At 39.9% G+C, this 26542-nt stretch overlaps 1 protein-coding gene across 1 annotated transcript in view; it reads left to right on the forward strand.

Annotated features, from left to right (window-relative positions):
- Positions 1-26542, forward strand: part of CPNE9 (copine family member 9) — a 1043154-nt gene that overhangs the window by 556157 nt on the left and 460455 nt on the right. Inside the window, exon 7 of the mRNA XM_069206140.1 lies at positions 19634-19710. Within this exon, the coding sequence (XP_069062241.1) occupies positions 19634-19710 (77 nt within the window). The remainder of the gene's footprint in view (positions 1-19633; positions 19711-26542) is intronic.

A 26542-nucleotide genomic window follows, 5' to 3' on the forward strand; every position in this document is an offset into this window, starting at 1 on the left:
GGAATTCTGCAGGGTATGGTACAACCAGGTACAGCTTCACTGGATACTCACCATTTGAGGTCACGAAAAGGGAACCAGTGAGATCACACTGAGTGCTGAGGTGGTTAATATCTCCAGCGAGTAACGTGGTCCAATGTGGAGGTAAATGGTAGAGGCACAGATGAGACAGAGAGGTGTGAGGCATGCCATGGCACATGTGCTGTGTACAGACAAGTGAAGGTGGGCGAATACCTGGTAATAAATCTGAGGAGAATGATGCCCTAAGATGTGCAATGTTTTTGAGCCATTGATAACCGTGGAGAAACTAGATAATTGTGTAAAGTCAGAGGATGGTAGAGTCTGTCATTTCAAAAGGGTGTCTGCTAGGCCTAGTTTCAATAGGGTGTCTGCTAGGGCTAGTATCAATAGGGTGTCTGCTAGGGCTACTCTGAGTAGGGTGTCTGCTAGGCCTAGTTTCAGTAGGGTGTCTGCTAGGCCTAGTTTCAGTAGGGTGTCTGCTAAGCCTAGTTTCAATAGGTTGTCTGCTAGGGCTACACTCAGTAGGGTGTCAGCTTGGCCTACTTTCAGTAGGGTGTCTGCTAGGTCTAGTTTCAGTAGGGTGTCTGCTATGCCTAGTTTCAGAAGGGTGTCTGCTTGGCCTAGTTTCAATATGGTGTCTCCTAGGGCACGTATCAGTGGCGCGTATGCTAGGCCTAGTTTTAGTAGGGCATATGCTAGGACTAGTTTCAATAGGTTGTCTGCTAGAGCTACTCTCAGTAGGGTGTCTGCTAGGCCTAGTTTCAGTAGGGCATTTGCTAGGCCTAGTTTCAAGAGGGTGTCTTCTACGGCTACTCTCAGTAGGGTGTCTGCTAGGGCTAGTATCAGTAGGGTGTTTGCTAGGCCTAGTGTCAGTAGGGTGTCTGCTAGGCTACTCTCAGTAGGGTGTCTGCTAGGGCTACTCTCAGTAGAGTGTCTGCTAGGCCTAGTTTCAGTAGGGTGTCTGCTAGGATACTCTCAGTAGGGTGTCTGCTAGGGCTACTCTCAGTAGAGTGTCTGCTAGGCATAGTTTCAGTAGGGCATATGCTGAGCATAGTTTCAAGATGGTGTCTGCTGGGTCTACTCTCATTAGGATGTCTGCTAGGCCTAGTTTCAGTATGGCATACGCTAGGGCTAGTTTCAGTACAGGGTCTGCTAGGACTAGTTTCAGTAGAGTGTCTGCTAGTTTCAGCAGGATGTGTACCAGGGCTAATTTCAGTAGGGTGTCTGCTAGGGCTAGTTTGATCACGTTGTCTGTTAGGCCTAGTTTCAGCAAGGCTGCAAGTATTTATCATTTTTAATATATATTGTATTAAAAACAACTGTTGCGGTGCTCATCTTTAAATCAGATAAACAGCACCACCATGTGGCAGACTGTCATAAGTGCTGGTGCGGACAATTAAGTGCTGGTGCAGAGTGCTGGAAACCAGTGGCTCAAATTAAGCACTGCACTGAACAAAGTGCCCCCTTTGCTCTGGAGACAGAGTCTGAGCACCGGGTATGGCCAAAGGATGTAACCAGTGCCCATTTCTCCCATGTGCAGCTAAAGGCTTTCCAGGGCCAGCTCTCAGTACCAGTATTAAGGGGATTAAAGTTTTAAAGTTATTCCGCCAGGCCCAGCATCCAAGACTGCCAGGCACATGCAAAAGCCAAGCCTATTGGGCTTTGTGGGCAAGAAGCTGGGTGCATTGAGGGTTGAAGGTCACGAACTGCATCCAAAGTCCACTAGTCACAACCAAAGTCTGTTGGTGCAGAGTGTAACAGAATCCCTCACCAATGCACTGCACACTTCGGGGACAGATCACAGGGTGTGAGCTCTGGACATGTCCCCTTCACAGAGGGATGCCAAGAGGCATGGCGAAGACCAGGTCTTCTGCCCAGAAGCTGCTGAGCTTGTTTAAGAATCATGCCACAGGGCTACTTGAGGCAGGTGTCTTCGCCAACACCGCGTGTAGTGTCATGGTGCCAAGTTGGCTTCCCTTGACAATCCAGCACTGTGGGCAGTTCAGGCAAATTCTTGTTAAAGAACTATGCAAAAAGAAAAAAACAATTAAATCACTAAATTGCAAGCCGCTTGGCTTTGCAACTTGGCAGACATTTGTTGACAGTGATTCCACAGCCTTATATGTGCATTTTTTAATGTCTATTTTGCAGAGTCTGTGATAGAGTCTTTTGGCAGTTTACATTTTGGTTTCCTCATAACCTCAGGACCACTTGACAAATTGCATGAAACTGTACACACCCTTAGCACAACTGGCTGTGGTTTAGCATCTGCTGCCCATGGAAGCGGCGACAAGTGAAAGGTCGGGGTTGGCAAAAAAAAAGATGCATTTCCCATATTAGATCCCATAAGAGATTTTCTTTCCACTACAAGAAGAACACTGACAGATTTACACCGAAATTGTCATGAAAGTAGAACATCACTCAGAAAATCCCGTCTTATTGATTTGGTGTAAACCCTTTAAGTAGTTTTTGAGCCATTTGCCTTTGTGAAAGATCTTGCCCGGTCTTGAAAAAGTTGATCCCATTAAATCTTGACAGTAAAACTTGCAGCCAGGGGGCTTGTGGCATGAGTTCTGCTCACATTTGATTTTTTTTCATGAAATGTGATTAGCTGACCGAGGACCTTGAATTATTTTTTTCTGCAGTTTAGAATTCAGGAATTTGCCAAAACCCTCACGTTTTATTCTATGGAAACACGATCTTCCAAATGACAGAAACCTCACTTAATAAAACTATTTCTGACATTAAAACTATATGCCCTCATTAGAAGCAACCCGTAAATGGTGTACTATGTATGTAACACACCCCATAACATCCGGCTCCGAGGAGCTGGAATTCATTGGGTGCGATAAATATCACCTGATTATAAGTTTTTCGGGAATAACATGCAGATGTCGGTGCTGACTGCACCCAAAACTGCACGTACTGACCAATTCAGGGCATATTCACCCCCCCAGACTTTTTGACAGCTTTGGCCTGTCAGAATTGATCTGGGTAAACCTCAGAGGGTGTAATGGTTATCACAGCTGGTAATTCCCAACAGATGTTTACACAGAGATTGGAATTTAACCCTGAACTGGTAAGGGGGCTTCATGTTCTTTGCTGACCCTTCCCACCTCCTCTTCTAAATGTTTAATACCTGGAATTTTCCCCAAGTTCACACCCGAAATTCACTTTTTTCCCCATTCAAAAAACACTCCTGGAACATCTTCTGAGACACAAATATTTAAATGTATGAACTTGAATTCAACCCTGCACATTTTAAACATTTTGAAAAACTTGATACAATTGTATCTTCTGACAGTGGTGCTGATTAAAGTTGTAAAAGTCCTTGCTTTTGTATAATTAACTCTTCTTGTATCGACTTTTGTGTTCATCCTTAGTTTTCTCCTTTGCGCATCCCAAGCATCTGACTCCATATTTATTCATAAAAACCGTGCTACACTGAAGTTTGAAACCCCTTCCATAGGCTTCGAATATATTCTTCAATACATGAAATGACTGTTTTACCCCCAAACCTTTGCACTTCTCCTGCATGTAACTAATGAAATGCAGTGCTGAAAATATGAAAAATAGAAACTGCAAAATGTAATGTTATATAAAATAATTGTCATACTTCTCCTGGACATTGTAACTCGAAATAAAGCATGCATGCCATGCAGCTCCCCGAAACCTGGAGGTGTAAACCCAGCGCTACATAAAGTAAAATAACAGGCAAAATCTAAAACAACACACTAAAATGCACCTGTTGTGGCTAACTACATAACTAAAATGACCCCTAATTTAATACCCCATGCAAAGCATCACAGATGGCATTACAAATCACGTCATTATTGACATCACTGATAGCCAGCTGTGATGTCACCAGTACAGTGATAGAAAGCAGTGATTTATCATCACATATGCCATGGTGTGATGGTGAAAGGCCGCTGTACCCTGACACAGAAGTGTTGTAAAGGTTAAAGTAATGTAAAATACCCTTTCTATAATCTGGCAGGCTGCAAAGCTAGAATATAATGCGGACAAGAAAGACTGTAGTACCACCGACCATTAACAGGGGTCCTCGCAGTCATGATGAGAAGTCATCAGGCTGCAGTACCACTGAGTACCAATAGATGCCCTCGCATTGTTTACATACAGGGATAATTCTGCTTCTCTGCAGAATTATAATTATCGCTACAATGACATCAATGCTGAAGCATTGGCTTATATTGTTTCCTCTGCAATCCTGTGCACATCCTAAACACTTTTAGGAATATTTTGAGTATATAAAAGCAGCATGTTGGAATACTTTGATATTTGTGTGGACTATGGCCACACATCTTCTGCATATAACAACATCACTCAAGTTTCAAAGGCGCTTTTGTGGAATAATTTGGCATCTTGTGTAGATATGATGGCATCTTGTGTTAGTTTTTAATGGTCCATTAACCATTTTTGAGGTGCGCAATCAGCCATTAATTGACCTGCAGCTTTTAGCTGCATATTACTGCAGATACACATATAAGAATGATTCTGTCGGAGCAGCTTTCAAATATATTTCAATTTATGGGAGCCCAGAAAGCAGATCCTCGCAGTCGGCAACAATAGTTGCTTCTCCTATCACATATAGACATAAACAATAAAAAACAATTTTAGAAACAATATATTATCTTAACTAGGCCTGGGCGGAGTTCGCAAGTGTTCAACAAACTCCCCCGCACTACATGGAGCTCTGGGAGCAGCTAAGTTTGTGTAAGTCACCCTCTTTGCGCTGATTTTCTGTGCCAGGAGTTTCTCCCATGCTGTAAAATCAGCGCAAACAGCCTCACGTGGCGTGCCGGAGGGCACTAACTTCTTTCTGTCGCTTTCTTTCTCAATTTTCTACTCGAGCCGCAGCATCCTCAATGCGAGTAGCAGCTTTCTCAACACGAGCAGTCATGGTCTGCTGCAACCGATCACGTTGAGAAATCTCACTCACGCTCGCCAATTGAGTGATTTCTCTCACTCACGAACTTAACATTGGTGAGCACGAGCAAGAGAAAAAACTCTGCTCTGCGTCATTTTGCAGGTTTTTTTTGGAACTCCGCATTCTGGGTGGAGCGCAAAGTGGGGAAATCTCTGTTAACTCCGCCAGCGGAGCGGAATTCTTCGCCCACCCCTAGTCCTAACAGAATCATATACATCAGGAAAACATCATGGTTCTACACAAATCGGGTAATGGGTGCTCTGTGCGCAGTGCATTTAGAGTGCTCGTGCAAGGAAGTGCCTGTGATTTAACAAGAGCTAGATACAAATAGTTAGAACATTTTGGCAATCTGTTCATGGTTTAATTAACAGCACTTGAGGCTGTTTAGACAAAAATACAATCTTCTTGGGACAGCTCATTTGAATGGTACAGATACATTTAATCAGCAAAGTTTTAACCCAAACTATCAACGACGGAGTAGCTATGCGGCCAAGACTGTGGTCGGCATTCCAGATTGTATGGGGGCAGACCTTAGGTTTAATCACGTCGAAGACGACTCAATTCCACAAATGATTAAAAACCTCCGACGGCCTTTCGGTGTAAGGGCAGTCAGAGGCAGCCCTTTAATTCCTTCCCTTGTAATTGAGAAGGGCAGAATTAGAGGTCAGTTTCAATGCCATTCATCACCAGGAAAACCCTGGAAGCAAGGGGCAGTGAAAACTGCTAAGTGCCCCCTATGCTGTGGGTGAGGACTCAAATGGTGAGGGGAGCATTTTCACTTTGACAAAAAAAAAAAAAAACTAAACCGTTTGCTGTATGGCTCCAGCATGTAGATGGAGTTGTGACCAAACTGTAAATGACATTGACAGGAACCACCCTGATCGCACTTCCTGCCAGTGCTTTAGAAATGACCACCACCTTGGCAGTCATTTGGCTGACTTGATAACTTTAGCCTCATTATTCCTGGTGGACTATAAGACCATTGTCTCCTCCTTTTAGGGTTGAGCGCACAAGCGCTCCGCCCCTGTTGTAATCTCTCTTTGGGCTTTTAACCACACCCCTGTCACACCTGTCACTTTCATTGGTTCGTGGGCTTGACTTTTAAAATCCACTTGATTTCATTAGTGAAAGGCATGCATCCGTCATGCCTTCTCTGGTGTTTAGCCCTCCTCAAGCGCTCCAGCCAACTACTGAAAACATACGAGGATCTGTGTTTTCAGCCTGGTTTTACATATCGTGATTGAGTTAATTTTTTTGGCGGTAAGAAAAATCCGGTTAGGAGTTTGCAAAGCTAATAGCTCTAACTCAAGCAAATGCAAGACCTGTTGCATTGCAAATGCTTGTTTAATGCTGTAATTAACATATTTGTTTCCTGCTAAGTAGTTTAGTTGGTCTCTCAAGACTACCTCCTTCAATGCTAAAACCTTGTATGCCCTCAAATGTGATCTAGCTTCAAGGATGGTTTTACTGATGTAGTGTTTCAGTCTGAACCTCGATGTAGTTCCATAATGATGTTGCATTTATTAAGGATGCTGAATGGGACAAAGGAAAGGTATTTGGTCAGGACTTGCAACTCTGAAGGTCTTAGATCACTACAGTGATATTTCTGAGGAGACCAATTGGAACCTTTGGATACTTGCACCCAGGAGATCAGGTGAAGGTTCTACATGTATAGTTTTGAACCATATTGGCATCCAATACACAGAGCAGTAATACAATATTCTTATTTTAATCCTGAAGACCGTTGCTGATGTTTTTGTGACCCATTGTCATTTTAGGGTTGAAACACTGACAATTAAATGCATCTGTACCATTCAAACAGGCTGTCACTAAAATACTGTATTTGGGACTAACAGTCCCAAGGGCTATTACTTGAACCATGAATAGATTGCCCCAAAAAGTTCTAATTGTATATAACAGTTGTGGGAGAACCCTATACGCACTGCATACAGAGCACCCCTTCCAGCTTCATCCACAACCATGGTATTTCCTTGATGTGTTTGATTTTAAGACTACGGGGGTTATTTTGACCCTGGCGGTCCGAGACCGCCAGGGCTAAAATGACGGAAGCACCGCCAACAGGCTGGCGGTGCTTCCTGGCCTATTACGACCTCAGCGGTAGCGCCGCTGTCACACCGCCGGGGCCGGCGGTTTCCCGCCATTTTAGCCCCGGCGGTGATAATCCGCCAGGCCAGCGCTGCAAGCAGCGTTGCCCTGGGGATTATGACACCCCTACCGCCAGCCTGTTTCTGGCGGCTTGCACCGCCGGGAAGAGGCTGGCGGTAAGGGGTGTCCTGGGGCCCCTGGGGGGCCCTGCACTGCCCATGGCACTGGCATGGGCAGTGCAGGGGCCCTCTAACAGGGCCCCGGCCAGCTTTTCACTGTCTGCATAGCAGACAGTGAAAAGCGCGACGGGTGCAACTGCACCTGTCGCACGGCCGCAACACCGCCGGCTCCATTAGGAGCCGGCTCATATGTTGCGGCGTCATTCCCGCTGGGCCGGCGGGCGCAAACTTGGTTTGCGCCCGCGGGAATGTCATAATGGGGGCCGCTGGAGTGCGGCCGCATTGGCGGCCGCACAGCGGTTACCGCTTGGCGGGCAGCGGTAGCCGCCCACCAATGTCGTAATGACCCCCTATATATCTTTTCTAAAAGCGCCATTTATTGTCTCTGTGTATGTGAAAGGTGAAACCACCATTCTTACCAATTGGGAGAAGGTTTTAGCTTGACTCCCATAAAGTGAAATATATTTGAAGGCTGATCCGACAGGACCATTTCTTATATGTGCAGTATAATGCACCCAGGCTATGAGGATCACAGGGCACCCCCATACTGTGTGGTACATCATATTACCAAAAGGGCATCTGTGCAGCCACTTCCTTGGGTGTAATAACTGCAAGGACATATATTACCTGCTGGTCATACCGCTCTTCCAGATACATATATATCTATAATAACTGGTCAGTGGGGCTACCACCCTACATTCAAATAATCGCTTTAGGGCAATCTGTTAGCACCAAATGTCACGAGTGATGTTGTAAAGTTTTGTTATTTGTGATGTTATGTGTGAGACCATGACCTCTGCATTTGAGAAAGCTGTTCTTTATTTACAACTGATCATAACAGGTGAAGTTTTGTAGTATTTGGGGTTGAAATCATAGCCATAGTGACCAGGGCCCTCAGGCTGATTTTTAGGGAAGTTTATGTTTTCACCCAAGACATATCACCTTCTGATCTTAGCAGTCCATAGTAACATCTTTTTTATAAACATTAATTCTTTGGTTTTGGAAAGAGATACTTTTCCTCTTCCTGCCTGCAGAGCCCATTGGTCATGGATCATGGCATGTGGCCATGTCTTGTGCCTTTTAGCCATGCCTGAAGTCCCTTTGGGCATGGGGAGCAGGTAATGGGTCATGGGCAGATCTGGTCCCCTAGTATCTTTTGTTTGTGGCGTAGCTTGCAGAAGTGTTCAACAGTCCTGGCCGTCACCCATTTCCTGTGCCCGGTGCTCTTGCCCTCAGTTCCCCATGGGGATTGCCTTCAAGCAACACATTTGCCTTCATACTGTCTGAGAGATCTCCTGGGGAATTTCAATGGGAAATACAACTTTTTGGACCACGTTATAACTTGAACACTCCGCCAACAACGTTTTGCCATAAAATATAGCTAGATATAAGGCCTGAATTAGATCTTGGAGGACGTATCACTATGTCACAACAGTGACCGATATCCCGTCTGCCAAAATATAAATCCCATAGGATATAATCTAAATCAGGCCCTTAGTTTGTAAGTGAAATGTTTCATGCACATTTGCCATTTCCCACCAAAGTTATAAGCAATGAAAAACAAATTCAGCGGCTGCAGGTAGTGTCAGTTTGTACCAGTAGCAACTGGGACTGCTGGCAGGATGAGGAAAAGGCCAGGCCCTGGGTGCATAACTTAGTGGTACCAGTGTTGAGTTTGAGTCATATCCATTGTATACGTTTGCAACCAATTTATACAATTAGGCTTTCCCACAGACAGCTTTAATTTTCTGCTGGACCTCATGTGAGCAACCCAGACCAGTACACATCGCGTGACTTTGGGACAACTCTCTTGAGCCATCGTTTGCTTTGGGTGAGCTCCCTTCTGTCACTGCACTAAAATGTGTCAGTCCAACCTAGCAGCCTGCACTTAAAATAGAACTAAAAAAATAAATAACTTACATATTTAAAATAAATTAAATGATTAATTAATAACTACTTGTTAATTATTACTTAATTAACTTCCCACCCTAGACCACTACAAACCTAGCATCTCACAAATATTATAAAGTGAAAATAAATAAGTGTTCTACAATTTACATGTTTTAAATTCAATCAAATAATTAATTTATAAATAATTAATATTTCATGAATTATGTAATTAACTTCCCATCATATATGCCTATAAACCTAGCATCTCATTACTTAAATATAAGTCAAATAAATCAGTATTCCATATTTTACATAATTAGAAATCAATGAAATGATTAATTAAAAATGAATAATAAATTGCTAGTTAGTTATTGTTTAATTAATTTTCCACCCAATACCTGTACAATCCTAGCAGCCCACAAATAAAATATAAGCAAAATAAATAACTATTCCATCAATTACAAAGTTAAAAATCAAATAAATATTTAACAATTACCAATTAACTGCTAATTAATTATTATTCAATCAACTTCCCCATGCCCCTTACTAACCTAACAGCTCCCAAATAGTAAATAACAAAAATAAATCTGTATTACATAAATCAGATAATAAATACCAATCATATAATTCATCATAAAAAGTATTACATAATAAGTAATTAATTATTACCTAATCAACTTCCCCGCAATCAAACAACCTAATACAACAGTATAAATTACTATGAAAAATTAAATAAATCAGTTAAAATTACAAGCTATATTTTGAAAACAACGAAAAACATTTATATAATAAATAGTAAAACATGAAATTAGTATATCAACTAAAACAGATAAAAAAAATTTAAAAAACAATATTTTTAAGCAGTATATTAGTGAGAATGATTTTAAAAACATTTAAAACGACATTACTTACCACACAAAACAATATTCTTGCCAATAATATTTGTACATCTTGATATTTGTGTTTCACAATATTTAATTTCCAATATTTCTGTCTCCAAATGTATGTAACTCGATATCTTCTCCAAACACCTCGTAAACCGCACACCGTAGGTGCCATCTTTGAGCTACTAAATCAGCAGTCAATTTATCAAGGCACAATTGGTGCTGTTGTTTGAGGGTGTTTAGTCTGCATTGAAAATAGTCTTTAGCCTATAAACACATTTGGGGACATGTAATATGATAATACTTCACATTTATACATAAACATGTCTTTCTAGGTGCGACCTGCCATCAGTACTTTAAGAGGGGGAGCTCATTCATGCTGCACTCATCTGTTTTTAAGCTATATTGAATGAACACAGCCTCTCCTGAGAGAGCGAGAACTCTACGTTGTGTGTAAGAGGGGTTGGACTTCCTGCATAGACCCCTGAAGTGTGTGGACTATTTTACGTTTTAAAGGGCATTCTGATGTTCTCATTGGCAGAGAAATCTCAGGTACATTTATACTACATGAAAACGTCTTTCCCTTGGCAACAGGAGGCATCTACCTTATTGTGGGGAGCAAGAGACCTGTCCAGGTACCCCGGAAACTCACAGCTGCCAGAATGGCAGGGAATGGACAGGGGGAGCTTGGAGCACCCCTCTCTACTGCACAGTAGGAGAAAACAATGTGCATCCCAAGCATCTGACTCCATATTTATTCATAAAAACCGTGCTACACTGAAGTTTGAAACCCCTTCCATAGGCTTCGAATATATTCTTCAATACATGAAATGACTGTTTTACCCCCAAACCTTTGCACTTCTCCTGCATGTAACTAATGAAATGCAGTGCTGAAAATATGAAAAATAGAAACTGCAAAATGTAATGTTATATAAAATAATTGTCATACTTCTCCTGGACATTGTAACTCGAAATAAAGCATGCATGCCATGCAGCTCCCCGAAACCTGGAGGTGTAAACCCAGCGCTACATAAAGTAAAATAACAGGCAAAATCTAAAACAACACACTAAAATGCACCTGTTGTGGCTAACTACATAACTAAAATGACCCCTAATTTAATACCCCATGCAAAGCATCACAGATGGCATTACAAATCACGTCATTATTGACATCACTGATAGCCAGCTGTGATGTCACCAGTACAGTGATAGAAAGCAGTGATTTATCATCACATATGCCATGGTGTGATGGTGAAAGGCCGCTGTACCCTGACACAGAAGTGTTGTAAAGGTTAAAGTAATGTAAAATACCCTTTCTATAATCTGGCAGGCTGCAAAGCTAGAATATAATGCGGACAAGAAAGACTGTAGTACCACCGACCATTAACAGGGGTCCTCGCAGTCATGATGAGAAGTCATCAGGCTGCAGTACCACTGAGTACCAATAGATGCCCTCGCATTGTTTACATACAGGGATAATTCTGCTTCTCTGCAGAATTATAATTATCGCTACAATGACATCAATGCTGAAGCATTGGCTTATATTGTTTCCTCTGCAATCCTGTGCACATCCTAAACACTTTTAGGAATATTTTGAGTATATAAAAGCAGCATGTTGGAATACTTTGATATTTGTGTGGACTATGGCCACACATCTTCTGCATATAACAACATCACTCAAGTTTCAAAGGCGCTTTTGTGGAATAATTTGGCATCTTGTGTAGATATGATGGCATCTTGTGTTAGTTTTTAATGGTCCATTAACCATTTTTGAGGTGCGCAATCAGCCATTAATTGACCTGCAGCTTTTAGCTGCATATTACTGCAGATACACATATAAGAATGATTCTGTCGGAGCAGCTTTCAAATATATTTCAATTTATGGGAGCCCAGAAAGCAGATCCTCGCAGTCGGCAACAATAGTTGCTTCTCCTATCACATATAGACATAAACAATAAAAAACAATTTTAGAAACAATATATTATCTTAACTAGGCCTGGGCGGAGTTCGCAAGTGTTCAACAAACTCCCCCGCACTACATGGAGCTCTGGGAGCAGCTAAGTTTGTGTAAGTCACCCTCTTTGCGCTGATTTTCTGTGCCAGGAGTTTCTCCCATGCTGTAAAATCAGCGCAAACAGCCTCACGTGGCGTGCCGGAGGGCACTAACTTCTTTCTGTCGCTTTCTTTCTCAATTTTCTACTCGAGCCGCAGCATCCTCAATGCGAGTAGCAGCTTTCTCAACACGAGCAGTCATGGTCTGCTGCAACCGATCACGTTGAGAAATCTCACTCACGCTCGCCAATTGAGTGATTTCTCTCACTCACGAACTTAACATTGGTGAGCACGAGCAAGAGAAAAAACTCTGCTCTGCGTCATTTTGCAGGTTTTTTTTGGAACTCCGCATTCTGGGTGGAGCGCAAAGTGGGGAAATCTCTGTTAACTCCGCCAGCGGAGCGGAATTCTTCGCCCACCCCTAGTCCTAACAGAATCATATACATCAGGAAAACATCATGGTTCTACACAAATCGGGTAATGGGTGCTCTGTGCGCAGTGCATTTAGAGTGCTCGTGCAAGGAAGTGCCTGTGATTTAACAAGAGCTAGATACAAATAGTTAGAACATTTTGGCAATCTGTTCATGGTTTAATTAACAGCACTTGAGGCTGTTTAGACAAAAATACAATCTTCTTGGGACAGCTCATTTGAATGGTACAGATACATTTAATCAGCAAAGTTTTAACCCAAACTATCAACGACGGAGTAGCTATGCGGCCAAGACTGTGGTCGGCATTCCAGATTGTATGGGGGCAGACCTTAGGTTTAATCACGTCGAAGACGACTCAATTCCACAAATGATTAAAAACCTCCGACGGCCTTTCGGTGTAAGGGCAGTCAGAGGCAGCCCTTTAATTCCTTCCCTTGTAATTGAGAAGGGCAGAATTAGAGGTCAGTTTCAATGCCATTCATCACCAGGAAAACCCTGGAAGCAAGGGGCAGTGAAAACTGCTAAGTGCCCCCTATGCTGTGGGTGAGGACTCAAATGGTGAGGGGAGCATTTTCACTTTGACAAAAAAAAAAAAAAACTAAACCGTTTGCTGTATGGCTCCAGCATGTAGATGGAGTTGTGACCAAACTGTAAATGACATTGACAGGAACCACCCTGATCGCACTTCCTGCCAGTGCTTTAGAAATGACCACCACCTTGGCAGTCATTTGGCTGACTTGATAACTTTAGCCTCATTATTCCTGGTGGACTATAAGACCATTGTCTCCTCCTTTTAGGGTTGAGCGCACAAGCGCTCCGCCCCTGTTGTAATCTCTCTTTGGGCTTTTAACCACACCCCTGTCACACCTGTCACTTTCATTGGTTCGTGGGCTTGACTTTTAAAATCCACTTGATTTCATTAGTGAAAGGCATGCATCCGTCATGCCTTCTCTGGTGTTTAGCCCTCCTCAAGCGCTCCAGCCAACTACTGAAAACATACGAGGATCTGTGTTTTCAGCCTGGTTTTACATATCGTGATTGAGTTAATTTTTTTGGCGGTAAGAAAAATCCGGTTAGGAGTTTGCAAAGCTAATAGCTCTAACTCAAGCAAATGCAAGACCTGTTGCATTGCAAATGCTTGTTTAATGCTGTAATTAACATATTTGTTTCCTGCTAAGTAGTTTAGTTGGTCTCTCAAGACTACCTCCTTCAATGCTAAAACCTTGTATGCCCTCAAATGTGATCTAGCTTCAAGGATGGTTTTACTGATGTAGTGTTTCAGTCTGAACCTCGATGTAGTTCCATAATGATGTTGCATTTATTAAGGATGCTGAATGGGACAAAGGAAAGGTATTTGGTCAGGACTTGCAACTCTGAAGGTCTTAGATCACTACAGTGATATTTCTGAGGAGACCAATTGGAACCTTTGGATACTTGCACCCAGGAGATCAGGTGAAGGTTCTACATGTATAGTTTTGAACCATATTGGCATCCAATACACAGAGCAGTAATACAATATTCTTATTTTAATCCTGAAGACCGTTGCTGATGTTTTTGTGACCCATTGTCATTTTAGGGTTGAAACACTGACAATTAAATGCATCTGTACCATTCAAACAGGCTGTCACTAAAATACTGTATTTGGGACTAACAGTCCCAAGGGCTATTACTTGAACCATGAATAGATTGCCCCAAAAAGTTCTAATTGTATATAACAGTTGTGGGAGAACCCTATACGCACTGCATACAGAGCACCCCTTCCAGCTTCATCCACAACCATGGTATTTCCTTGATGTGTTTGATTTTAAGACTACGGGGGTTATTTTGACCCTGGCGGTCCGAGACCGCCAGGGCTAAAATGACGGAAGCACCGCCAACAGGCTGGCGGTGCTTCCTGGCCTATTACGACCTCAGCGGTAGCGCCGCTGTCACACCGCCGGGGCCGGCGGTTTCCCGCCATTTTAGCCCCGGCGGTGATAATCCGCCAGGCCAGCGCTGCAAGCAGCGTTGCCCTGGGGATTATGACACCCCTACCGCCAGCCTGTTTCTGGCGGCTTGCACCGCCGGGAAGAGGCTGGCGGTAAGGGGTGTCCTGGGGCCCCTGGGGGGCCCTGCACTGCCCATGGCACTGGCATGGGCAGTGCAGGGGCCCTCTAACAGGGCCCCGGCCAGCTTTTCACTGTCTGCATAGCAGACAGTGAAAAGCGCGACGGGTGCAACTGCACCTGTCGCACGGCCGCAACACCGCCGGCTCCATTAGGAGCCGGCTCATATGTTGCGGCGTCATTCCCGCTGGGCCGGCGGGCGCAAACTTGGTTTGCGCCCGCGGGAATGTCATAATGGGGGCCGCTGGAGTGCGGCCGCATTGGCGGCCGCACAGCGGTTACCGCTTGGCGGGCAGCGGTAGCCGCCCACCAATGTCGTAATGACCCCCTATATATCTTTTCTAAAAGCGCCATTTATTGTCTCTGTGTATGTGAAAGGTGAAACCACCATTCTTACCAATTGGGAGAAGGTTTTAGCTTGACTCCCATAAAGTGAAATATATTTGAAGGCTGATCCGACAGGACCATTTCTTATATGTGCAGTATAATGCACCCAGGCTATGAGGATCACAGGGCACCCCCATACTGTGTGGTACATCATATTACCAAAAGGGCATCTGTGCAGCCACTTCCTTGGGTGTAATAACTGCAAGGACATATATTACCTGCTGGTCATACCGCTCTTCCAGATACATATATATCTATAATAACTGGTCAGTGGGGCTACCACCCTACATTCAAATAATCGCTTTAGGGCAATCTGTTAGCACCAAATGTCACGAGTGATGTTGTAAAGTTTTGTTATTTGTGATGTTATGTGTGAGACCATGACCTCTGCATTTGAGAAAGCTGTTCTTTATTTACAACTGATCATAACAGGTGAAGTTTTGTAGTATTTGGGGTTGAAATCATAGCCATAGTGACCAGGGCCCTCAGGCTGATTTTTAGGGAAGTTTATGTTTTCACCCAAGACATATCACCTTCTGATCTTAGCAGTCCATAGTAACATCTTTTTTATAAACATTAATTCTTTGGTTTTGGAAAGAGATACTTTTCCTCTTCCTGCCTGCAGAGCCCATTGGTCATGGATCATGGCATGTGGCCATGTCTTGTGCCTTTTAGCCATGCCTGAAGTCCCTTTGGGCATGGGGAGCAGGTAATGGGTCATGGGCAGATCTGGTCCCCTAGTATCTTTTGTTTGTGGCGTAGCTTGCAGAAGTGTTCAACAGTCCTGGCCGTCACCCATTTCCTGTGCCCGGTGCTCTTGCCCTCAGTTCCCCATGGGGATTGCCTTCAAGCAACACATTTGCCTTCATACTGTCTGAGAGATCTCCTGGGGAATTTCAATGGGAAATACAACTTTTTGGACCACGTTATAACTTGAACACTCCGCCAACAACGTTTTGCCATAAAATATAGCTAGATATAAGGCCTGAATTAGATCTTGGAGGACGTATCACTATGTCACAACAGTGACCGATATCCCGTCTGCCAAAATATAAATCCCATAGGATATAATCTAAATCAGGCCCTTAGTTTGTAAGTGAAATGTTTCATGCACATTTGCCATTTCCCACCAAAGTTATAAGCAATGAAAAACAAATTCAGCGGCTGCAGGTAGTGTCAGTTTGTACCAGTAGCAACTGGGACTGCTGGCAGGATGAGGAAAAGGCCAGGCCCTGGGTGCATAACTTAGTGGTACCAGTGTTGAGTTTGAGTCATATCCATTGTATACGTTTGCAACCAATTTATACAATTAGGCTTTCCCACAGACAGCTTTAATTTTCTGCTGGACCTCATGTGAGCAACCCAGACCAGTACACATCGCGTGACTTTGGGACAACTCTCTTGAGCCATCGTTTGCTTTGGGTGAGCTCCCTTCTGTCACTGCACTAAAATGTGTCAGTCCAACCTAGCAGCCTGCACTTAAAATAGAACTAAAAAAATAAATAACTTACATATTTAAAATAAATTAAATGATTAATTAATAACTACTTGTTAATTATTACTTAATTAACTTCCCACCCTAGACCACTACAAACCTAGCATCTCACAAATATTATAAAGTGAAAATAAATAAGTGTTCTACAATTTACATGTTTTAAATTCAATCAAATAATTAATTTATAAATAATTAATATTTCATGAATTATGTAATTAACTTCCCATCATATATGCCTATAAACCTAGCATCTCATTACTTAAATATAAGTCAAATAAATCAGTATTCCATATTTTACATAATTAGAAATCAATGAAATGATTAATTAAAAATGAATAATAAATTGCTAGTTAGTTATTGTTTAATTAATTTTCCACCCAATACCTGTACAATCCTAGCAGCCCACAAATAAAATATAAGCAAAATAAATAACTATTCCATCAATTACAAAGTTAAAAATCAAATAAATATTTAACAATTACCAATTAACTGCTAATTAATTATTATTCAATCAACTTCCCCATGCCCCTTACTAACCTAACAGCTCCCAAATAGTAAATAACAAAAATAAATCTGTATTACATAAATCAGATAATAAATACCAATCATATAATTCATCATAAAAAGTATTACATAATAAGTAATTAATTATTACCTAATCAACTTCCCCGCAATCAAACAACCTAATACAACAGTATAAATTACTATGAAAAATTAAATAAATCAGTTAAAATTACAAGCTATATTTTGAAAACAACGAAAAACATTTATATAATAAATAGTAAAACATGAAATTAGTATATCAACTAAAACAGATAAAAAAAATTTAAAAAACAATATTTTTAAGCAGTATATTAGTGAGAATGATTTTAAAAACATTTAAAACGACATTACTTACCACACAAAACAATATTCTTGCCAATAATATTTGTACATCTTGATATTTGTGTTTCACAATATTTAATTTCCAATATTTCTGTCTCCAAATGTATGTAACTCGATATCTTCTCCAAACACCTCGTAAACCGCACACCGTAGGTGCCATCTTTGAGCTACTAAATCAGCAGTCAATTTATCAAGGCACAATTGGTGCTGTTGTTTGAGGGTGTTTAGTCTGCATTGAAAATAGTCTTTAGCCTATAAACACATTTGGGGACATGTAATATGATAATACTTCACATTTATACATAAACATGTCTTTCTAGGTGCGACCTGCCATCAGTACTTTAAGAGGGGGAGCTCATTCATGCTGCACTCATCTGTTTTTAAGCTATATTGAATGAACACAGCCTCTCCTGAGAGAGCGAGAACTCTACGTTGTGTGTAAGAGGGGTTGGACTTCCTGCATAGACCCCTGAAGTGTGTGGACTATTTTACGTTTTAAAGGGCATTCTGATGTTCTCATTGGCAGAGAAATCTCAGGTACATTTATACTACATGAAAACGTCTTTCCCTTGGCAACAGGAGGCATCTACCTTATTGTGGGGAGCAAGAGACCTGTCCAGGTACCCCGGAAACTCACAGCTGCCAGAATGGCAGGGAATGGACAGGGGGAGCTTGGAGCACCCCTCTCTACTGCACAGTAGGAGAAAACAATGTGCAAAGTCTTGTAGCGTCCGAAGAGTTCTTAGAAGTATGTGACCAAAAACTCTTTAAGGAAAAGTGTGGAACCGAAGAAACAGGCAAATATGTGATTCTGTTTGTATACCTCTATATCATCAATCAGTCAGGGATTTATAAAGCACAGCAAATTACCTGCGAGGGTTTCAAGGCACTAAGATCTCTAGAAAGTAAGAGACTTCAAACTTAATTAAAGATGTCAGCTGAAGAAGAACCACGTGGCTTTTCAGAATGAGCTTGGTAAAAGTTTTCTCACTTTTAATAAAATAAAGTAGATTTGAATTATTTTTTTCTCTATTTGTACTAGAGACTCAGAGCCTGATTTATATTTTGGCGGATGGATATCTCATCCGCTGAAATTTAAATCCTAGAGGATATAACGGGATTTAAGTTTCGGCGGACTGGATATCCATCACCGTTGTGATGAAGTAACTCATCCGCCAATATCTAAATCAGGCCCATAGACATGTATTGGTTTTATGAGACAGATTTTAAAAACAAAGAATACTCCATTAATCAAGAAACAAAGCAGCAAAGTGTACACTGAATTGTATAAATTCCGCTGATAAAAGTCTTTTATGCTTGGAATGTTTATGTGATTTAAGATTGAACTAGGGCTGTGGGAAATGATAATTAATTCTGCTGGCGAAATTTGGTGTAAATTAGAAGCTTTGCATCTTCATGAAGTTGCTGCTTGTATGTATCAAGCTTGCAAAATTTAGCATCTGGACAATATTTCAACTAAAATGTATTTCAGGGATTAATCCCACCAAGCTATTTTAGTAATATGATGCTCCCCATCAAATAGATTTTTTTTATTTTTCCTACTCCAAAAAACAACATTTATTTTTCATAACTGTGGCAGTTTATTGAAGATGGCAAAATATGTTAAATGTTTTAAAAATATGCACAAGTATGCTAACAATCAAGTTTTGTACACCCCTTATGTAATCTCCCTTAAATTCTGTTTTTTTTGTAATTATCCTGATGATTCTAATGTTAAATACAAGCACCTTCTCGCTACTGTGGTGATGGAAGTCAATTATTCAATTCTTCTGTTATGACAATGAGGTTGACCATTGACATGCTGTATCTAGGGCCCTGATAGGCTACATTTGGGGGTTGGTGGTCAAGAGGGAGTCACCTCGAAAGGCAGATTTTATAAAAGATTACATACATTTTAATGAATGTATATGCTTTTATGCATCTTTTTAGTACAATTAAATATGATGAAATACGGATGTTATATTTATGTGTTTGAAAGAATATCTTTTAAAAGTTCTGAGTAAACAATTATGAGGATGGCGTTAATATTTATAAAGTTGTACTGTATGCTTGGAAGGCAACAGGAAAATGTGAGATACGACCTTTATCAGTCAGAAACCTGGTGGGATTTTGATCAGCCCAGGTGTGTTTCCCTTGACCTCCGTAACCTGTCGTGAATGAGTTGTACTGTCTCGCCACGTGTTCTCAAAGGTGCATTGTGGGTAGAAACCTGTCTTCCTCTCTCTTGCCCAGGACTTCCTCGGACAGATGTTCTGCACTTTGGGGGAGGTGATCGGGTCCCACAGGAGCCGACTGGAGAAGCCACTTGGGTGAGTTTGGGTCGCAGGGTGGCTGTGTGCTGAGCAGTATGATGACAGGGTGGGTGTGTGGGGGCGGGGTTGGGGGGGTGGTTATGTTCACTCTATCTCAGTTCCTAATCAGTAAGTGCCGGTGCCCAAAGGGCCGCCCAGAAGCCCGCAGCCAGTGCAATTCAATGCCAGCCCGCTGAATACCAAAAGTGTGTGGTCTTCACTCCACCTCAGGCCTCTTTAGTACAATACCAGACACTCCCTCCACTTTTGTCTCACTCCTGCCTGACCATGCTTTCTTCCTTTATGGCAGGTTTTCCCTCTTTCGCTATCTTTCTAATTTGTGTGTTTTCCCTTCTCCTTGCCTAGGAAGTTGTCTGATGTGGGGAAATAGGTGCCAGACCCCAAGAATAACTTCCGGTGTCCCCTACCGGCAGCCCCTGGCTCAAATTAAGCACTGCCCTCTCTCCTCTCTTTTACCCCCCTACTCGTCCAGTCCAGATACTTCTCTAACACTCATTCGCTTTTTTTTGTATTTCAATTCTTTATTAAACTTTTAAAGAAATAGAAATAAATACAAAGAATACTCATTGTCAATGCAACAATTACAATTAATTATTGAAAAAGAAGAACAGAAATATAAAAGAACCAAGTGTACTAGCAGAAAGAGAATTTTTCATAATCATCTGGTATTGAATATTAACAATAGTGAGAAGAATAAAAAGGGGACAATAAAACCCCATAAAAATATATCATACTCAATAAAGAATACTTAAACAGTCTTCTAGCGTAGTATGACTTGTTATAACCTAAATATGGAGTAATATTATTCCAAACAAGACTTCCATATTTGATCAAATTGCAGTAGATTATCGTTCAATTTATATATCATTCTTTCAAACTGTGCAATTTCAAACATATCCTTCATCCAAGATTGAACCGTTGGTATTACATTAGTTTTCCAAAAACGCAATATGTTAATTTGAGCTATACTAACTGCTGTAGAGAGTCATCTAAACAAATGTGAAGAAATCCTACCCATTCCCTGGGTATCGTGTAATAAAATAAGTCTTAATGGTTGAGAAGGGATATTGGGAATAATTTTTCCCATGTGTTCTAATATTTGTTTCCAAAATTGTTGACTCTCAGAGCATTCCCATAAAATATGTACAATATCGCAGTTGGGTAGGTGACATCTCCAACAATCAGAATTTGTACTAACTTTAGCCAGATAAAGTTTAGAGGGTGACCAGTGCCAACGATGTAGAATTTTAAAATAATTCAATTTTAACCTCACATCACAAAGTCCCTGATTATAATTCTCTAGTGCTTTAGTCCATTCTTTATCTGAGTAGTCAATATTAAGTCGTATAGACCACCATTTGTTTAGATTTCCAGAAGTATCTATTGAGAAAGATCTATCAATAAAGAGTATAAGCCAGATGTCATGCCTTTAAAATGTTTCCATACATGAATATGGCGAGCAATGGGTGAATTTATTATATGGTCTGTGTTCAGGTTTGTTATGAAGTTTAAAATTGATGTTAATAATACATAATTATTAAACTGTGATTTAGGAAGCTTATACATTTCTGGCAGTTGGAAGAATGATTTTAAGGAATTATTCTGTGTATACAAATCTGATAAAGTATTGATTTTATGATTTCTCCAGACATACCAATTAAGTTCTTTACCCTTATGAGTAATTGCTGAGTTATTACAAATTGGAGCATTTAAGTGAATTTGAGAATTACAATCTATAATCTTATGTGCTTTTTCCCACATCACTTAAGAAGAATAAATAATCGGGTTAGAAAATTGTGAAATGTTTTGCCATTTTGTATAATAGATGACCATAGGTGTGGTAGTCTTCAATAAAAATTGTTCCAGTTTCACCCATATGGGTGTATTGTCGTTCATGGATATCATATAAGTTGAGTTTGATAATTGTTATGCAATCCAATAATTTTCTAAATGTGGAAGTCTAAGACCTCCTTTTAAGGAGGATGAATGTAGTTTTTAACCTCTTATACAAGGGTTTTTCGCTCCCCAGATAAATCTAGTAATCATTGACGAGGTACTTTTAAACAAAATTGAAGTAATGGGGAGGGATAACATATTGAATATATAGTTAAAGTTTGGAATAATATTCATTTTAATAATCTGTACTCTGCCACATAATGACAAAGTTAATTGAGACCATCTTATAAAATCTCTTTTAAGCTTATCTAAAATTGGGTTCAAGTTGTCCATCATAATATTCTTCAGTCCCGTATTAAGTAAAATCCTGAGGTATTTAAGTTGCGATGATTACCATCTAAAAGAAAAATTACCCAATGAGATTGGTGTTGTATTAATGTTCATTGGTAAAGCTTCACATTTAGACCAATTAATCTTGTATCCAGGGAATAACGAAAACTGATTTAATGAATCAATTAAAGCTGTAACTGAGGACTTCGGGTTAGATAATGTGAGCAAAATATAATCTGCATATTAAAAAGCCGTACCTCACCCATTGGAGTGCCAATACCTTGAATTTTAGCATTTTGTCTGATCGCAATGGCTAAAGGCTCCAATGCAATAAGAAATAACAATGGAGAGAGTGGACATCCTTGTCGGGTACCTCGCAAAATTTTAAAATAAGGGGATGTGAAGCCATTACAAGTAAACGGGACAGTTGGAAAATGATACATTCCCTTAGTTAAAGTAATAAAATCAGTCCTGATATCCTTTCTATCCATGGTTCTAAACAAATATCCCCATTCTACTCTATCAAATGCCTTTTCAGCATCCAAAGATAAAATTATACTTTCCTCTAATCTATTGCGTTGTTGCCATAATAAATGTAGAATTGATCGAAGATGATTTGAAGATGATCGAGATGGAACAAAACCTACTTGAAAAGAATGGATAAGCGAAGTAATGACAGTATTTAAAGGTGTTGCAAGTATTTTAGCCATGATTTTAATATCGGAATTTATTAGAGAGATATGTCTATAACTAGAGCATTCCAATGGGTCTTTATCAGGTTTAAGAATTACAGTAATGCGTGCTCTTAAAAATTCTGAGGGGAAGTGACCTTTTTTTAAAGCTTCATTAAAAAAGGATTGTAATATTGGAATAATTTGAGATTTAGTGATTTTATAAAATTCAATGGGGAAGCCGTCTTCTCTGGGGGCTTTGTTTGTAGCTAAACAATCAATAGCTTTTGAAATCTCATCTGTTGTTAAATGTCCCTCTAATCTTAATTTTTGTTCTTGCGTTAATTTTGGAATTTTTAAGTTAGTGAAAAAGTCTTCCACCTCAGCATCTTCACAATTCAATGAAGTATAAAGTGTTTCATAATAGTTCTGGAATTGTGCCATGATATTTGTTGGTAAAGGGATCAAATTATTTGAAGAATCTCTAATGGCAGATGTTGTTCTGGATGATTCTTCTTGACGTAATTGTTATGCTAAGAGACGTCCCGGTTTTTCCCCCCTTTCATAATTAGGTTGACGAATTAGAAATACACATTTTTCTGCATGGGAAGTTTATAAGTTATTGAGTCTGAATTTGGCCGATAATAGATTTTTTAAAATTTCAGAGGATTTGGATATATTATAGTCCTTCGAGAGTGCTGCAATCTCTTTTTCCAATAAAACCCTCTCATTATTGTTTTTTAAGGAGATATGAGTCTCTCATAATCATTACTCTGATGACTGCTTTGCCGGCTCCCCATAATGTACTAGCATCTGTGACTGAGTCTTTATTCTCCTCAAGAAATTGGGCAACGTGCTGACATAGGTTTAATTTAGCCTGAGGGGTCTTATACATAGAAATATTAAATCTCCAGTTAGATTTAGGAGGTTGTGTTAATTCAATATTAATATGCAAATCTATTAAATCATGGTCTGAGAGGCTACAAGGAGTAATTCCTGCATGTGTCATTGATTGTAACATTGCGGACGATGTTAAGAAATAGTCTATTAAGACCAACTTAAGTGTGAACAAGATGTTAATGTGTAGTCTCTATCATCGGGGTGTAACAAATGCCAGATCTTTTATAACATATCTATCACTTGTGTGATACATATCTGGTTTGCCAGATCTGCCAATAAGTGGGTCCATAATAACTTTCCAATCACCCCCAATCAATAATTTTGTAGGTCCAAAAGATTAAAGTAGTCTACTAATCTTTGAAATAAATATCGCCTTGGAATCATTAGGTGCATTTATTGTGCCTATGATCAGAAATGAATTTCTAATACGTATTTTCACAAATGCATATCTGTCTTCGTCATCCAACCATGTCTGTATGATTTTATATGGTAAGTTTTTATGAAATAGAATAGCTACTCCACATTTCCGAATAGGAGTATCAACATTATCGGAAATATTATGTGTTATGCTTGTGTGTATAGCTTGACCAATCCAATCTCTTTTCAATTTTTCACTTTCTGGCTCGTTAAGATGTGTTTCTTGTAATAAGGCTATATCTGTTTTTTGTTGTCCTAAAAAAATTAACTATCTTTTTTCTCTTAATAAAGTGTGTCAAACCATTTACATTCAAGGATACAACATTCAAAGGTTTCAATTTATAAACTAACATAATTAGATTAACAGAACAATAACAATCTGAATCTTAATGATAAGAAAGAAAGATATAGGAAAAGATTAAAGAAAAAAGAAACAGGGGAGAAGATGAAGAAGAAATGTAAAGAGAGAATGAAAAAATTATGAAAAATCAAATATATTCTGTAGGATCAATAATTAGGAATGAAATCTTAAATCACTAAAATTGTATATTAAATCAAGTTAAGAAATTATTATTTATCTAACCTATCAAGTACTAAGTAAATTGTCCAACAAGGTGTTAAGACAATTATGTACACCTGACATCTAAAACTTTAATCTGGGTGAATAGACCAAAGTGTCTCGAAGAGATGAACAGAGAAGAAGAAGAAAATGCCATATCAAATATAAAATAGAGTATCCAATTTTTTTTTTTTTCCTTTTTTAAAACAAGTCTGATCTTCAAAAGGAAGAAGAATTAAAGAAAAAACATACATAGCAGCATCGTCTATGATTAGCATTTTAGCCTAAATCAAGATTTTAAGGGTGATCTAGACTTGTCTCTTGATTGATATTTGTTCCATGCTTTAGGTTTACCACCATGTGTCCAATGGTGTTAAACAGTTTCCCATTCACCTTGATCTATCTCTTCTGTAGTAAGGAATGGAGAAAGTTTTTTAACCAGTGAGGAAGAAGAAGATTTATGCTCCATCTCTGAATCTTTTTCATCCAAGTCATTCAAAAAGGATTCCAAGTCGTGTGGATCTGAGTATTCTTTAGTTTTCCCTTAAAAAGTTATAATCATAGTGGCAGGTTCCAAAAGACCATACTTTATATCTTTCTTCTTTAATCTATTAAGTAGATTTAAAAATTGCTTCCTTTTGAGATTAGTAGGTGCTGAAAAGTCTGCTGTGATGATTACCTGAGATTTCTCATATTCATAAGGTCCATGCTTTTTAGCTGCCATGATTATTCGACGGGCTTGTTGATGTCGTAGACAGCAGACTAAAATATGTCTAGGTCTAGTGGAGTAGTCTGTTCCACATGATCGGACACGGTGAGCTCTTTGAAATTCTAAAGGCAATGTAAAGGTGATGTTTGTCAAGGTCGGAATCAAAGTGGATAAAAAGTCTGAAATGTTATCTTTCTTTATTTGCTCTGGAAGACCTATAATTCTGAGATTATTCCTTCTACCCCGATCTTCCAAATCGGTCACTTTCTGCTGTAGATACCAGATATCTTGACCAGACTCAGGTATCGAGTCGAGACGAGATTCAATATTCGTAATTCGATCATCCATTGATTGCATACGAGATTGAAACTTGGTAACATCATTCCTTAAACCTTGGTGGAAACTTTATTGTCCAGGGATGCAATGGAGGTTTTTATGTCCAACAGTTCCTTCAGAATTGTAATCATAGCTGCTGAGGGTAATTCAGCAAAGTCAGCCATTTTACATTTAAAAGCAGTGTCGCCAGGGCTTGACAGTAAAACTTCACTATACAACAATTGCCTTACTGCCTTAGGTTCTGACATATGGAGTATATTAGTTTTCTTTCAAAATTTCTGAACTAATTCAATCTCAGACTCTCTAAGTCAATGTGAAACTTGCTGTGTAAATTACAGTCATTTTAGTCATAATCCACAGTAGGTCCAAGAAATGATGTGCGTGTTGTCCCTGTGTCTTACAAGATAAGTGGTTATATGAAAACGTATTCGGGCCGATTAATATTCAAGGCACATCACGACAATCTTGCCATTTCTCAAAGTAATGCGGTAGAAACAATCAGGTTGTCCATTTCTCTCTAGATTAAACATCTGTTATCTCACCGATCTCTACAGAACGTAGCACTTCGTTATCATTGTTAAATGTGAAGTTGGAACAGGAAGCCACACGAAGAGAAGACAAAATAATAGCACATCCAGCGTCTTCACGTTGCAATGTCAATACGTGAGGTATTTAACCAATCAACACGCGTATTTATTATGTGCCGTTAGGCCATTGTATTCTGTTTCACACTGCGTAATAATATATTCGGTTATGTTGAAGATCTATTTCAAGCAGCATACAGAGTACCTGATGTTATGCGATGTGTTAAAGAGACGATCGTCTTTGTTCTCAGAGATCCAAAAGTGTAGATAAAAGCAGACCATATCATTCGGACTTCGAGGTTATCTGGATGTTGCCATTTTGACCTCTTCGATCGGCATGAACTTCAGCAAATATTTAAGTTACACAGCATGCGATCCGAACATCTCTATATTCTACGTCATTCTGACTACTTCCGATGCGCCTGCC

The sequence above is a fragment of the Pleurodeles waltl genome, chromosome 9 (assembly GCF_031143425.1).
Source record: "Pleurodeles waltl isolate 20211129_DDA chromosome 9, aPleWal1.hap1.20221129, whole genome shotgun sequence".
In the NCBI taxonomy this organism is placed as follows: Eukaryota; Metazoa; Chordata; class Amphibia; order Caudata; family Salamandridae; genus Pleurodeles; species Pleurodeles waltl.